This window comes from Corticium candelabrum, chromosome 1, assembly GCF_963422355.1.
Source record: "Corticium candelabrum chromosome 1, ooCorCand1.1, whole genome shotgun sequence".
Classification (NCBI taxonomy): Eukaryota; Metazoa; Porifera; class Homoscleromorpha; order Homosclerophorida; family Plakinidae; genus Corticium; species Corticium candelabrum.
The window spans coordinates 11,336,044-11,352,659 of NC_085085.1; the positions used below are offsets into that span (position 1 = coordinate 11,336,044).

General features: G+C 42.8%; 2 protein-coding genes across 2 annotated transcripts; one reads left to right on the top strand and one right to left on the bottom strand.

The window, feature by feature from the left end:
- Nucleotides 1-1,568: 1,568 nt before the first annotated feature.
- LOC134185025 (alkaline ceramidase 3-like) lies at nt 1,569-2,706 on the top strand. Its single transcript, XM_062652810.1, has one exon. The coding sequence runs from the start codon at nt 1,601-1,603 to the stop codon at nt 2,462-2,464; it is 864 nt and encodes a 287-aa protein (XP_062508794.1). The 5' UTR covers nt 1,569-1,600; the 3' UTR covers nt 2,465-2,706.
- Nucleotides 2,535-16,062, bottom strand: LOC134185016 (kinase suppressor of Ras 2-like). Its single transcript, XM_062652801.1, has 18 exons — nt 15,782-16,062; nt 15,578-15,724; nt 15,366-15,510; nt 13,235-13,309; nt 12,603-13,172; nt 11,518-11,575; nt 11,346-11,432; nt 10,223-10,701; nt 7,850-8,088; nt 6,043-6,174; nt 5,880-5,977; nt 5,743-5,827; nt 4,347-4,435; nt 3,644-3,740; nt 3,446-3,579; nt 3,256-3,390; nt 3,070-3,199; nt 2,535-3,015 (listed from the first exon to the last, which is right to left on the bottom strand). Exons 1-18 carry the CDS (start codon nt 15,935-15,937, stop codon nt 2,860-2,862), a joined length of 3,012 nt encoding a protein of 1,003 aa, XP_062508785.1. The 5' UTR covers nt 15,938-16,062; the 3' UTR covers nt 2,535-2,859.
- Between the last annotated feature and the right edge of the window lie 554 nt (nt 16,063-16,616).

Genomic DNA, 16,616 nt, shown 5'->3' on the forward strand with positions numbered 1-16,616 from the left:
AGTCAGAGCCGTAGACGGCTCTGAGTAGTCTCTAGATACAGCTTTGAGTACAGTACTGTACATGTGTACAGTCCAGTGTACTTTATCTGAGCGAGGTACGTATACACATGTGTACATGCTTAGCTAATGTACATCTACCATCGGAAAGCGAGAATTGAAGCTGACTGAACACGTACACAGTAATGTAATCCTATTTAATTGCCGAGCGTAGCGAGGCTTCTAATCCAAGTCGCACAACAGAAATGGGCGTGGTCCTATATGGGTCTCCATCGAGCTTTTGGTTTATATATCTAGATGTGTGTGTGTGTGTGTGTGTGTGTGTGTGTGTGTGTGTGTGTGTGTGTGTGTGTGTGTGTGTGTGTGTGTGTGTGTGTGTGTGTGTGTGTGTGTGTGTGTGTGTGTGTGTGTGTGTGTGTGTGTGTGTGTGTGTGTGTGTGTGTGTGTGTGTGTGTGTGTGTGTGTGTGTGTGTGTGTGTGTGTGTGTGTGTGTGTGTGTGTGTGTGTGTGTGTGTGTGTGTGTGTGTGTGTGTGTGTGTTAGTGTGTGTGTGTGTGTGTGTGTGTGCGCGTGTGTGTGTGTGTGTGTGTGTGTACACAAATCTCCAATTTCTCCTCCCCACCACGTTTCATGATAGGACCTACCTTAAAAAATCGTTTCCGTGTCCGACTACAGATGAGTCTAAGAACGATTCGTGTAAGTGAGCGAACCGCGACGTAAATGCTTCATGAACTTTTGTCGCTCCATCCTTTTGTATTGTAGCTAGGGGCTGTGTGTACCAAGAAACACCTTCAGGAGTTGAATGCCACCTACAGTCAACTATTCACACGTCCCCTAGTACTACAGTATAATCAATCCTTTACTACTCTGTGCTGCATCTAACACTGTTGATAGTCAATGTTTGCTGATATCAATTTCTATGTCAGTAAATACCATACCACTGTCGTTACAACGGAACTGAGTGCATACTTAGACTGTAGGTTTCAATTGTCTTGATCACGATCGCAAAACGACGACTACCTATACCAGGCCTATATACGTAATCTAAACTACTAGGAAGTTTGCATGTTTACTTCCATTGACAGCTAGGGTTTCAACAAATACGTATTGTCTAGCTAGGACTCGGCGTTTCAGTAGACGGTCTGAAAACTCACGAACACGAGGTGCCTACGGATACCGTACAACTAGCTACTGCGTGAAACGTTTTCGTAAATTTCTGCAGAGAGTCAAACACAGGGGTGAAGAAGTTCGAGTACAAGGCTAGTACCACCAGAAACGCATCCTGAGGAGAACAAAAAGAACACGTGGGCTGCGCGCGAGGAGAAGACTGGGTACACGAGTCTATACAGTCAGAACCGTATATGTACACGGCTCTGTGTACAGTACTGTAGGCTACTCCTTGTCGTTGCAACAGAGATTTGACGCGCCAATGTGGTGCGAGAACGGATGCTAGGGTAACAGTAAAGTAGTCTCGCGTAGCCAGACCCGCGGGGAAGAGGTCTGGCTATGCGAGACTAGGTAGAGTCAGAGCCGTATATCTAGCACTTTATTAGTGAGTGAGACCGACAACTACGCAAACCGCTAATCATAATGATCTCTAACTTATGTTTGTGCCCATGCGCACGGTAAACACGTGTAGTGGACAACAAATGCCGCCGTCGTATCCCGACAAAGGAGTCGGTTTCTGGGGTTCTCCGACCAGTACATTGGACTGGTGCGAGAAGAACTACGTGGTGACCTTCTACATCGCCGAATTCTGGAATACAATCAGCAATGTCGCATTCATCGTGCCCGCCGCCATCTCCCTCGTCAAGGCCATAGACGAGAGTCTGGAATTGCGCTACATCATTGCCTACGCCCTGCTGACTCTGGTTGGTGTCGGCTCGTGGGCTTTCCACTCCACGTTGCTGTACACCTCTCAGATGCTAGACGAACTTCCGATGCTGTTCGGGGCGTGCAGCTTTCTCTATTGCATTTGGACGTGCAACTCGAAGGAAGGAGTGAGAGATTGGTCGGCTCTGATTTTGACACTCACCTATCCGATATTCACCTCGCTGGTATACTTGACCGTCAAGGAGCCTCTGTTTCACGAGCTCTGCTACAGCATTGTTGTCTGTCTTCTCATATATTACTCAGTTAGAGTAATGAAGAAACTCGGCGGCTCGGGAAGACTGTATTTCATCTCTCTGTCGGCATATGTGATTGCCATTTCCTTGTGGGTTACAGAGGTACAGCTCTGCCCTAGTGTACGACACTTCCGAGACTTGGTCTGGTGGCCACTGAAACCGGCAACTCAACTGCACGCCTGGTGGCATTTGTTTACCGGAGCTGCCAGCTACCTGCACGTGCTGTTCAGTTGTCAGATGAGGATGCAGAGGCTCGGATATCCATGCAAACTGGTTAGCTTTGGAGGTTGTATGCCAGTACTAAAGGCACCTCCAGAATGGACCAGAAGAAAGCATTATTAGGCGATTTGTTTTCTCGACCAGAGAGGCAGCAGTTGGTAACCTACGTGGTGTTGAAGCAAACTCTCACAAGTAAGCACAATTGAATATTAATTAATTAATCAATTAAAAGGTCGATATCACAGAAATGTTAGAGAGCTTGCTCTACCAGTCTCTATCAGTAGCTATAGAATATTGCAAATTAAATATTTCCAGACTTCTCATCAAGTCAAAATACAGTTTACAGAGTGTGATACTCTGTTGCAGTCTACTCGTCTAGGCTAACTTAGTACAAAACATTTGATTTCGTGTCGATAAACTACTGGATAAGAAGGCAACCGCAAGCCACGATTTGGCCTGCACAAGGGAGGGAGGGATACACGAGTTTGTGATTTGACAAGTTGATATAATATTTGACACTAAAAAGATATATCTGTATGGGATTGGGGGAGTCTGGTTGGGTACGAAGGACTCCTCTGCAGTCGCTTTTTTGGTAGCTTGTCCATGAGTAGGTACAAATCACTAAACGTCGGCCGCTTCTTCGGGTCCTGTGCCCAACATTTCGCGAATAGGTTCTACAACCAGACAAGCGTCACAGAATGTAACCGTATAAAACAATCGGCGTGTACCTTAGTTGACTGCGTAATCGACAAGGCAGACAGCGAAGGTTTCAGACATGCTCCAATCTGATATATCGTCCGTTCTGCTCTCTGTCTCGAGTATGGCCATTTTCCCGCCAAAAGCTCGTACCAAAGCACACTACACACGATCATATACTCTCAGACGAAGGCTACACAGTATACAAAATTCCATACCCGAATGCGAACACGTCCGATGCTCGAGACCTCCAGAAACAATTCAGACCTCTCGGAGTCGGCTTGAGTAACACTACGATCTCTGGTGGGAGGTAACACAGACGACCACGAGGAATTCGGAGGTAGCCAGGACGACTAGACACACGAAACGTTACAATTCCAGCATCACACATTTCAATGGCACACACACCTTTTTGCCTTTTCTGTATGCATAACAGGCGACAAGCCGAAATCTGTGATGACAACTCGTCCTTTTTCCAAAAATACGTTTTTCGATCTCAAATCTTTGTGAACAATGCTCCTCGCATGTAAATACCCCATTCCCTATCAAACACAAGAAGTGTGCCGAAAGGATGTCTTCAGCGAAAACTTGATCTGTTGATCTTACCCTGACTATTTCCATGGCAACACGAAGTACGCTGTCTGAAGTGAAATGCTCTTCGTTGTCGTGGATGAGACGATACAATGTCTCGCCGTGAATGAAACTGTAACGAAACGAATTTTGGTAATTGAATCAATAAGAATGCCGGTATCCAAGGATAGTGGCATCCGTTTACATAGCTAAGCAAATCAACACACAAAAGACAGCAGGGTAACTCACGCCATACCACAATGGCACATATGTGCACACTTTTTGAATTCAATTCAGCATGTCGTTAGACTACAGGCTAACAGCTGGGAGAACACATGGTTTTACAGTAAAACGACACGACAGTGTCAACAATCGAATCATGAGCAAAGCCCCACGACAAGTTTGTTTGGCGTTAACACTAGCGAAAAGAGTTAGGAGACCTGCCTACAGTCTTGGTAATCAAGAGTGAAACTTGTTGCCACTCTGAGCCTGTCCGGACTCCATCAGCAGTTACAAATACAAAATTTACTATAAAATGTACCTGCAGCTAGCTGGCATCCTGATGCACAGTGCATTGCATGCTGAACACAAAACTACGCCCAACTTGTTTCGAGACAATCACGAATTAGGTCTAACTTACAAAGTACAAAAGCATCTCTGAATTCATGCAGAGCAAAAGCCACTATAACGACAGTTTGTGTGCACACTGACGGACACACAGACAAACAAAACAGCCAACCTTGTAACAATAGCGAGATGCGGCGGCGTGAGACAAGCACCCATAAAGAGGACAACGTTCTCGTGACGAGTCTTCTTCAAAATAGTTACCTATGTACATCACATTATAGTACAGTCCACATTCTGTTACAGTGTACGATAGAGATGTGCAAAAAACACACAGAGCAAGAAGAGCAATACATAAAGTATTTTACACCGTCAACATCACAATGCAAAAACACAACTATACTACCAACAATCAATGTACTCACATGAAACCAGAACTGGACCAGTACACATAAGTTTGTGAGCTACTACAACATTCACCTAAAATATTAATCAAGTACCATGTCTCTGTGTCTGCAAAGTGTTGCCTAGACGTACAAGTTTTGGACAAACAACAACAGCCTACATGATTCCGGTAACGACTTATGAACAAATTGAATAATCAGGTTTGGCTGTACCCTTGCAGCTTACATGGCCCGAAGGCCTGTATATCGCAATGTAGACGATTTACCCACATGCATTTTGTAGAGAGCTACATGTACCGAATCTATCACTTAACAGAACCATAATTTACATGGGACGGAAGTCAAGTTATTCCAACTGGCAAACTATGAAAGCAAAATGAAACTGACAAAAAAGTAATGGTTGAGAACAGCATCACAATAAATCACTGAGACAAGATGGAGACTCGCTGCCACGGTTTACCACGAAGTATTGTAACCTGTACGTATAAGCAGTGCTAAAATGCATACAGTCAACTCTTGATATAACAACACCATGGCATGATATAATGACGTAGATAGGGTGGGACAAAAGTGCATGCATACAAAACATGGTACTTCGCCTCTTGATATAATGACACTCGATATAACGACACTGACATACACACGAGAGTACAAAGATGCATAGGAGTAGAGAAATCTCCCTCGATTTACAGACATCCAGGTCACACAGTGTATCCGTGAAGGCGACAACTGCTACGACACTTTATCTGCCTACATGGCTGCACATGAACCTGGCTGGCCGGTCCCAAGTATGTCGTTATATCGAGGGTTGACTGTATCTACATAACAGCTTGCGGTATTCGGTATGTAGCATATTTCTTCAAGACCGCAATGCTAAATTACGACAAATTCTAACTTTCTTAGACCCATTACATGTAGTCAATAGTATCCATCCAAAACTCTTGAAAAAACGTAAATCATAAACGTATGTCTGTCTATAAAAGCGACAGACAGTATTATTAAACGAGAATGGCAACCCAAGCCAGCTGTACAGCATGTACGTGTACTGTCCTCAAAGACCGATTGGTTTGTACTTCACGGTCAAAACGACTCTCAGTCCTTTCAGCTCGTACACTATATACCATCAGTACGATCTCCTAGTAAACCCAACTAGCTACCCACACTTACCTCAAATTTGAACTGGGCAAGTTGCTCATTTGTGGGATTAGTCCACGGTACCATCTTCACGCACACGTCGCCATGCCATTTCGCCCTAATAATCTTCTCAGTTACAACCATCAAAGAACAGCAACCGAGACACATACCGGTAGACATCCCCCATTTTGCCTTTGGCTATTAGTCGGTCAAATTTCAACTCATTGTACGGAATCTCCCACTCGGATAGCAGACTACCACGATGTAGCTACAGTACCCCACAAATAAACGAAAATTTAAATATATAAAAATGTGAATGTTAGCGGCACTCACTCTACTGTTAGACATTCTGAACGCATCCAGTGGTGACTCCGCCGACACTTCGCTGTTGTACGAGTCTACACAATCGGCCACAAACGTGTCGTAGCTTTCTGTGTAATTGCCATCGGCATCCTCCTCTTGATCCTGCAAGAAAGATTACTTTGCACTCGTATAAACAAGTTTCCTCCTACAGACACTCACATCCCAACGTATCCCACAAATTGGTTCAACATTTAGACAACGACACTCTTGCGTTTGAGTATTAAAAAGTTATGTTATAATGCATGCAACAACCGCTGCACTACAGCTCATTATAATGACATCTTACATTCCCTAGCATTTCATGTTGTCTTTATCAGTGTTCTGCCCATGATTTTCAATTCGGTGGTCGGGTATCTCTGCATTAAGGGGCGTGGTTTATTTCAGATGTAGAGAGAGAGAAGTAGAGCAAACGCCCCGACAATCAAGCATCATCGCAAAACAGGACCAAACAGAATGTATCACACTGCTGATGGTCCATGATCTGAATGAGAAGACTAAGAAACTGCAGCTTCTGTCTACAGTTGGAAGTTTTACGTTGTCTGTCATCCATGCACCAGCTGCAAGTTCTGAACAGCCAGTTTATCAAAAACCACTGAAGATTACTTTGACTGGCTCCATCACAGCGTGCTTAGGATATACTCATCGCTGACATGCACACTGCTGTCTTGGATCTTACCACCACCTTAGTTCCCTGAGCAATAGATCGTAGGTTGTATCATAGCAGGGTGGGTCTGCTGCTGTGTCATGGTATGAACAAAGTACTCACCTTTCAACAAACTGCTCACCTTCCAATGCTCATTAGCTTAGAGCAAGTTAAACACTAGCTAAAATGTATAGTGGTGGTTGGAACATGTGGAGTGATGATCAGTGTTTGTCAAGTGATGGTTGGGCCCGACCACCTCCGACCATCGTGGGCAGAACCCTGCTTTATGATTAATAGTTATTCCAATTATCCATAGGGCCAACTTCAATACGTCGGCAGTAGTAGTGATCAGTATACACAAACAAGACCGTACTTATAGTTCTAACCATAGCAAACAACAAGCAATCAATCAGTGACAATAGACTGGATGACTGTGATACAAATGATTAAAAGAACACTTCACCGATTGACAAACGCTTGCTGTGTTGCGCGGCGCATTGTTTTGGTCTTGCTTTCCGAGGCCAACTACTAGAGTACACAAGAGACGGGTCTAGACACTTCAGGCAACTCTGACAGTGAAGGAGAACAAGTTACAGTTCATAAGCAACTCAGTCGTTCGTACGTTGCAGACTCCACATGATCATCTTGAACGACTTGCAATCGCTCAGTCTTTCGCACTTTCCCCGTGTTTCTTTCTACAAATGGAGGCCATACTACAGTACAAAAGGGCTTGCGTGATGAGAAAACACACGGAAACGTCTTTCACTGTACATAATAATGTGACACAACGTGCCTTCATCTTACAGCCAAACCATTGCCCTATGTGTGCTTTTCAATGTCGATTGAAGGTGAGTCAGTGATGCTAAAGCACGTTTTACTTTCGCCTAAGCAAATATCAAAGTCTAGACAAAGCGGTAAAACAAAACCTACACTTAGTGGACGTTATTTGAAAAATGCCTTGTACGATTTTGTTTTCTAACGTTAGCATAATGCTCTGCTATCAAGTTTGCTCTGAGATAGCGCCAAACTTCCCAACTTGATGTGTGACCAGAAACGTTTAGCTCCGAGGGTGGAGTCAGAGATGCGGAGACCGGTGAAGTGTTCCTTTAAACAAATCATTAACATTAGCACTACCTGTATGTCGGACTTGTTTTGTAACGTGTGCTCCAGCTCTTCGGTTTCTAGAGTGTTGTGTTGCTGCTGCTCTTGAGCGTTGACCTCTTCGCTCGTTTCCTTGTTTGTTTCTACACCATCCAGTTGGTCGACCGATCGAGAGTGTGCATTTTTGGATTGTGCCAACAATGGCCGATGAACAAGTAGCTGAGGAATTTGAAACTTATCTCCAAGTAAGTCATCTGTAGTAGCCGAAACACCTAAATTCATAAAACGGGTATAAATACATCGCGACTTGTAACTGGCACCTACTCAGTATCCACTGCAATGTCTTCACAGAATTACTACTGTAGCATATATCACATGTAGACGACAATGTTTCGTCATAAGTGCCAAAATGTGGCATAAGCCAACCTTATGATGCCAGCCAGACCTTAATGTACATGCACGTAATGTGTTAATGAAAGTACTCACTACTGTCACGACCATCTATACTAAATATCGACTGTGATATCTTTACTGTATTCTTACTACAAGTTTACTCATAAGACTAACATCTCTGCATCGAGTACACTTGAAACTAAACAGACCGGATGAAAGATACCTTTTCCATTTTGTGTGTTCAATTTCTTATCTAAGAGTGTTAGTTAGACATCTTCGCAGTCCTATTTCGACGATGGGCCACCTAGGACTCGAGTTATAACTCTTGAGTCTCGTTGGCACGTACAGTCGTACCTCGTTAATTCAAACTGTGCTAATTCAAACCTTGCTAATCCGAATCCTCACTAATCCGAATTACCTTAGCCTTGCATACACAGATCCTATTGGGCAGCCTGATCTGGGTTGCGGTTATCTAGTTTTCAGCAAACGGACAAATCTGACTGTTTAAACCTGACTGTCACGTTATTTAGAAGTACATGTAGTCGTTGCAGCAGTGTCCTTTACCACAAACATGACATGTGTGTAGAGATACATAAATGTGCCAATAGTCTGAGTGTCCGAGGCAAGGTCTGGGCTGGACCTCCGAGGCTACGCATTTTGGCATTTTTGGTGATCGATCAACTTCACTAATCCAAACAGGGCTTGGCATTAGTGAAGTTGTATGGATTAGCGAGGTTCTACTGCACATTGCTCAGCTCTCACTCAAATTGCTGTGTGAAAAATTAAAATGCATAAACACAGGTCATGCCCTCAACATCACCTGATACCATGTTAATCCTGCTACATGCTGCAGGATGTCCCAAGACAAATTGTACGGAGTGTGGCCTGTTGCAGAGATGTCTGGGCAAACTACCCTCCACCCGATGCATTCGATCACAACTTAGAAAGCCTTGAAATGAATTGAATAGCCTGTTAGCAAGTTTGGAGTTAACGAGAAAAACTCTGCATTGATCATTATCCAGCATTGGTACGACTTCCAATAGACATAGTTGTCTGCTATTGATTGCTGTTACGTAATTACGTTCCTTGTGTGACTTACGGGTCCAAACATATCAACGGCATATTGTTGAGTAGACTCCAAAATAGCAAATGTGTTGACTAAACTTTAAACTCTAACTCTGTCATCTCCAAATTCTTTCCTCACTTTGACAAGAATGGAGTTTGAGTCTCTCAGTGACAAATTGGCAACAATTTGTTCTTATCTGGTGTTTGTGACAAATAAACAATCTCAATAAATAAAAAGAGGTAGCAGGTAGCCAACAAAATCCATTTTAAGAGACGTTGTTCCGTACCAGTAACTGCTCTTTTACTTGTCTATAAATGCCATCTGTGGTGTCTGTACCTCAATTGGTTAGAGTTGTATTTAGAGAATAGAAACATTTGGGACCATGAAGTCGCAGGTTCAAGTATGAGACGAGCACAGGAGTAATTCCCTTAGGCAAGGAACTTAACACAATTGCTTCTCTCGACTCAGGTGTATAAATAAGTACCTAGCCATCGACTGGGGTGGACAGGACTGCTGGCTTGGCAGTGTGTAAGTAACATCTTGCAGTAGACAGGTACGTGTGGGCCTTGGTGTCCAGTCCCAGAGCTGTGCCATTGTCAGTGCCCCTGGATGAATCTGGCCAAGCTCCAGGTGGACTGTCAGTGCTGGCCCTAAGCCTCCTTGTAGTGCATCTTTACAACTGACCTTCTGGTCGATGTCGAATGACCTGAAGGACTTCTATTTGACTATACATGCCATCTACTGCACTCCTCTCTCCCTCTTTCTTCTCCAGTTTCTCCCAAACAAGCACACGTCCTTACTACCTATATTCCTATAACATTCATGACTCCTACAGTATCAAACACTACCACAAATTTCAGTTGTCGAGTGACGTTTTATCCTATTTCGTTTAAGTCCATACTCTCAATTTTTTTACTGCACTCTGTAAAACAATAAGAGTAACTCACTTGGAAAACGAAAAGGCATTGGCTGTAACTCCCTTTGTGTTGTCTGTAGATCTCCTACAGCAATCATTGGCGAGTTTGGAGACGAGGAGGAATAAGAAATCGGAGACAATGGTGAAGGCGGTGTCGACGAACTACCCGAAGTCTGTGGGTATCTCCTCGCCGTTTGTGGTGACAACCGCGAGTTGTCATGAATTCTATCCAGCAAATCGCTGTGACTGAGACTGCTTGGTAAAGTAGACTTAGGCTCTTCGTAATTCACAGCAGCAATTGGTGACGAAATTGATGAAATAGTCCGCTTCTTCTCAGTATGCTTCGTTACGGGAGAGTGACAACCAAGTTTAGGAGACTGTCTTTGACTAAAATGAGTTCCAGAAAATGGCTCACTCTGCAGAATCTGCATCTTGAAAAACTTTTCATAACCAGCGGGAAGACCGCAAGATGACGGGACGTGGCGCTCACATTTCTTATGACATTTAAACCTAACACAAACAGATAGTAGCACATCATAATGGTTGCAATTGTCAGTGGCCATAGACACGACAGACACTGACAATTTTGGATTGTAAGGCAATAGTAGAACACACTGTATCGTTGCACATTCAATCTTTCACGTGCAAAACAAATATAAATCAGATGGTAAAGAAACACTATTAATTAAATGGCAGTAAAAATGTCTAGTAAGATAAAATTTTAAAAATATTTAATTAAATCATTGTAGCTGCGCGAATCTTAAACTTAAAACTGAGCTCGTATCTAGCTATGACTGGTTGTCTAGAGTCGACTTGTCATAACTATTTTAGAAAATAGACTTAACACTACGACGTTGTGTAAAAGCTATATTCTTCGATCTAATAATTCTGGTACAACTGGCAAAGCAGATCATCATTATACAAATAATTAATCCGATTCACAGCGTTTCATACAAGTTACCTCTCTAAAAGGTGTGGTCTAAACATAACAATGATACAAATCCTAATTCAACATTATGTACAACAACGTATACTAAACAACACTAGCCAGCCCATCGAGGTTGTTTGCAAAATACAGATGCAAAGCAGAGTCATGTCATTAGGTACATGTATTCTCTAACTAGTTCTATATGAATTCACAGACTATGCCTTACTTGCATTCAGAGCATTTCTTTCCTCGAACCATTACCTTGTGACAAAAATCACATTCCTGACTTCCCAAGAACATCTTACTTCTGAATCTAAAATTACAAACAGTAAACACAGGTTAATTATGTCATTACACCAGCAGCGTGTCATATAGATTCTGATAAGTGGTATTCTTACCTGTGTTCAATAGAATGTCTCATTCCAACAGGAGACGACGGAAGTGGGAATGCATCTTCTAGCAACACCAGCAACACATTACATGAAGAAGAGTTTTGTGTTCGTGCTTGTGTGTCTGTGTTATTATATGTCTGAACTAAAATTCATTTCACCAAAGGCTTCAAAGGTACCACCTTTAAGACCATTAGGCAGCATACTCTAAACCATAACATAACATGTTTCCCTAGATGGCACCATCACTCCACTTCAGACAATAGAGTATATTAGATAAACAGGTATAACCATTGATTATCGAAAGTAAAATGCTGCATAAGACAAAACATTGGCAAGAATCAATTTTGATATTTTTTCTTCAAAGAAAACATATTGGCAGCTTTTCAATTGATGATTCCATATCCTAGACTATTACATTTCGTTATCTTCTAGCTTTTGCTTTGGACACCTTTTCCACACTTGAGAAAAGTGGCAAAACACACACGTAGGCTTGACTTCAGCAGGATATTTCCCTATCTTTGTGCCCTGTCCCCAATAGCTAATGTATTCTCATATGTACGGTTTTCTTGAGCTTTCCTTTCCATTGTCATTTTCTGTTATCTTGCTTGCACCATGCTGGTACAATGCAAGTGTGTTTGTTTCACCTCATATTCTTCAGGTACATTGTCAAGACAGCTAGACCATCTGGTTGATGATGTCACGTTGACTTCGCATGGCAAAAATGTAAGCAGAATTATGATGGTGGCAACTCATAAAACTGCCAATTTGCCAAAATAAATTCTCCTACAACATTTCATCTCGAATGTTATTATCAACAACATGACAATGTCTCAGTATTTAGTCTTTCTATACATTTCCAGCTTGTCATATACACAAAGACTTCGGCTACTTAGAAAAGTCAAAACAAGCCCCAAATCTACCAAAGCCATCCAAGTATTGTGCAGTATAAGTATCAGTAACTTGGTGATTTCTGACAACTGTTAATAGGTAATTTATGTGAAAGAGAATAGCAAGCTTGTTAACAAACTAACCAGCCAGATTATAAACAAATATGTTACTAGTCAAAATAACCTAATTAATTTGCAAATCACCTTCCAGTAAGCCTTTCACAGTATAAACCGGATCACTTCTTTTTAGACTCGCCACCTTCTTTGCAAACGACTTTATTTTTGACTTGCTTTGTTTGTCAGTCGTTCTACTTGTCGTTGAGCAAATAGAACCACTTTCTACTGTATTTCGAACACTCGTTTCCAGTAATGCATCACAACTTCTGTTCCTGCGTCTTTCCATTGAGCCTCTCTCTGTTCTAAATACAAGATTACTAGCCGATCCCGATTTACTGACGCTAGCACTAGATGTGCTGTTCATAAAACGATCATCCTGTGACCGAGCTCTTCGTGTTGGTCCCGACGATCCCAATGTGATAAGAAAATGCCGAGTGGATCCTGGAGTGGATGGTGGCGTGCTACTAACAGGTGTAGTAGACGCACTCCCTGAATATGGTGGAGTTGGTGAATGAGTTCGATTGGTCGGCATTGGTGATGGTGAATTCTGCTGCCTTCTTGTTCCAGGAGGTGACTTTGAAACCACACCTGGGCTACAAGGTGGACTAACTTCTATAGAGTTCTGGTAGCTCATTAGACGACTCACCGCAGATCGAACTAACAACAATTTGTAATCAGTCACTAGATGCACTTGTGAACAAGTTTTTATATCATCATACCACCGTCAGTGTTTCTATACGAGTCCCAGTACAGAATCTCTTTTCCTGTTGTAGTGTCACCGCGTTCTAATGTTTCTGTAAACAAAGATTGTAAATATTACACAAACTTAAACCCAAAGGCACACACTGACCACACAAGCATATGCTCATAAACACACAAACAGACACAAAGATAACAAACAAACAAACAAGTACACAAACACAAGTGTACATCATGCATGCACAAACAATAAAATAAACAAACAAACAACCAAACAAACAAGTAAACAAACACAACACAAGTGTACGTCATGCATGCACATGAAAGTACTTATCCACATCAGTGAGAGGGACAGACAGAGACAGACAGACAGACAGACAGACAGACAGACAAATAGACAGACATGATGTGAAAATGATACCCGTGGCTTCGAGCACATTGGAAGATGGGGAGTAAAAGATTTTCAATATCTGCAACATCTATCATGCAGTTCAGTCAATTGACGAGGGCAAACCAAATGCCCCAAAATTATTGGACTATTGGAGGAAGAGATTTGCCATCCAACTTAGGATGGAACAGCAAGACCCTGTGAAAAAGTCATCATCTCTCGTCAACAAATACAGCTGCAATTGAAGCATCTCTAACTGATTTCATAAGATTTAAGGTCCTCTGGGGCTCTTGGACTGAACGCTTGTTGTGCTGCGCAGCGCACTGGTTTGGTCTCGCTTTCCAAGGCTAGCTAATAGTGTATACAAGAAACGGGTCTAGATGCTTCAGGCGACTCTGACAGTGAAAGAGAACAAGTACAGTTCATAAGCGACTCGGTCATTCATACGTGGTAGACTCCACATGGATCGTCTTGAACGACTTGCCATTACTCGGTCCTTCATGCTTTCCTCCGTGTTTCTTTCTACAAAAGGAGGCCATGGTACAGTACAAAATTGCTTGCTTGATGCAAAAAAGGTGGAAATGTGGTCACTGTGCATAATCACGTGACACCAAGTGACTTCATTCCACAGCTGAATCATCGCCGTATGTGTGCTTTTCGCCATACATTGAAGGTGAGTTAGTGATGCTAAAGCACGTTTTACTTTCGCCTAAGCAAATATCAAATTCTATATGAAGCAGTGAAACAAAACCTACACTTACTGGATGTTATTTGGAAATCCGCCTCTATGTTTTTGTTTTCTAAGCTTATCATAAGGCTCCTCTATCAAGTTTGCTCTCAGATTGCACCAAACTTCCCAACTTGATGTGTGACCAGAAACGATTATCAGCCGAGGGCACAGTCAACAGTTGCATGTTGGTGAAGTGCTCCTTTAACCTTTGTAATACGCTGGCAATCAGTGTAAAGATCCCTTCCCAGTTTGCACCATAGAATAAAACAACATCCTGAGAGCATTTTGGCCTTCCCAATATAAACAGCTTCCAATACACCCTTCTACATGCTCATCCCATTACTAAATTTGTTTATATTACTCGTGAAAATGTTGCCAGAGTCTTAATTAAAGATACCCACTAGACATCCAGCCTGGTTCAGTCACAATAGTTTATAATCTTAGAGTCAGGGTCTCAACATGACCAGACAACTCATTTCTGCAATAAGGTGTACATACTGACTGAGACTGGAGATTTCAGTATTGGCAACAAACTGCTAATCGTTGTAATTAGTGTCAACTGTCACCTATACATACTTAATGAGAATCCATCCTAAGCCAATATGTCCACCTTTATAAAGCACTAAGCGTTTACATAAATCTGGTCAGTGCTGGTGCAATATTGAAAACATTAACTAAAGTATCTTCCTCCATCTTCCCAATATAACCAGACCAGTTGGAAACTAGACAACTACCAGTTGTTGTAGTTCTTAGTTCCTAGCTCAGTGAAGTCTATGGTACCTAAATGCCATCTAAACTCCAAGATCAAATTTTGCAATGTCATAGCATCACACATCAAAACATTCTAGTGACATAAAGAAAACAGGAAATTTTACTGATATTCAAACCCGTGTTCTAACCCTCTATGCATTCAATTTCTAGATACACATTCAACACACTGTACAATAACACTCCCACCCCACAACGTGACGTCAACTTGACGAGTTGATTCAAGACTAAGAAAATCGAGTATGAGCAAAAGATTGAGTCTTACCACTGTACATTTTGAGCTTTTCGAGTGCAGTCACAAGACATCGTCTGTCCTCCTCGTCGCCTCCACATTTGCTAATAATCTCCTCCACCTGCTGCCTGCACATGTTCTTCAGCGAACGCACATCAAGGTCGTGCAACATAAGCATCTGCAGTCATCGAGTCGGAGTCACATGATACAGCATCTGCTAAAGCAATCATCTTGATGACTCATACCTCAATGGTCTTTTGCTGCAAGCCGACCACCTCCAGCCAGAGCCGAAACTTGGGATACTGCTGCAGCTCGAAGTCCGTATCTAGAGACTCGCTACCGATGCTGTTGAGGAGAGCCAACTGACGACCGAAAAGGCGTATCAACTTGGCCTACATTACAATCGGTATGACATAATGGATAGCTAGTTATAATGACTGACGAGCGACCTCCAATTCTCGCACTTCCTGCTGGACTGTCGTGCTGGTCGTCGTGTCGAGGGAGCGCAGAGCGTCCAGGCGTCTTGCAGAGCGATCGATCATGTACTGATACTGCTCCAATTCGCTCGCAAACGAAAAACGCTTCTGGACGACGCCGTGTTCCATATCGTTGCAACACCTACGTCCCTCTGTAAGGCCCGGATAGCTTCGGTCGTTCTGTCACTCGTACATTGGATCTAGACAACTGCTAAGCGAATCATCTCTCCACGCACAACGACTCTGACGGCTAGCTATGGACGTAGCGCACGTTAGCGCTTGTTGTCACCGCGCCCACGCAATTGGAGACAAACAAAGCACGTCAACGTCAATAATCAGCCGCTAGGCGAATCAACGAGTTGTGAAAACGTAACGAACCAACCGCCAAAACATCGCTCATAAATAAATGCCTGTGTCGGCACGACGCGTAGCCTAGCCTGTCACGCGATGGAGCCAGATCTATGACGCAATTGCACCGCAGCAGTAGTACACTTCCAGAATCGAACAGACGACTTTTATCGACACGGTTATCTTACAGGAAGAGTTCCGTGTACATGTGTGATTTGACACTTCCAGGAAGCAAAGCATTCGCTCCGCGTCTTTGTAGATCTGACAGTCAGTGACGAGAAAACATTTATGTTGTGACAGGCGCGTTCTGAAACGATTTGCTGAAGCAGTAGGCCAAAATCAGTAACATTTTTCAACTACGAGTGGACACACGGATACCATGCGCTGGTAGTAGTAAACATAAATCGACTGTTTTGTCATGTGTTGTTGCAGTAAACATATCTGTTTCACCCTACGATTT

Coding starts and splice junctions, on each gene's coding strand:
- LOC134185025 (XM_062652810.1), top strand. CDS start 1,601: ATGTTTGTGCCCATGCGCACGGTAAACACGTGTAGTGGACAACAAATG.
- LOC134185016 (XM_062652801.1), bottom strand. CDS start 15,937: ATGGAACACGGCGTCGTCCAGAAGCGTTTTTCGTTTGCGAGCGAATTG. Junction 10,702..11,345: donor AAGAAATGCTCTGAATGCAA/GTAAGGCATAGT, acceptor TGTTTGTGTTAG/GTTTAAATGTCATAAGAAAT. Junction 5,978..6,042: donor TCAGAATGTCTAACAGTAGA/GTGAGTGCCGCT, acceptor GGGGTACTGTAG/CTACATCGTGGTAGTCTGCT.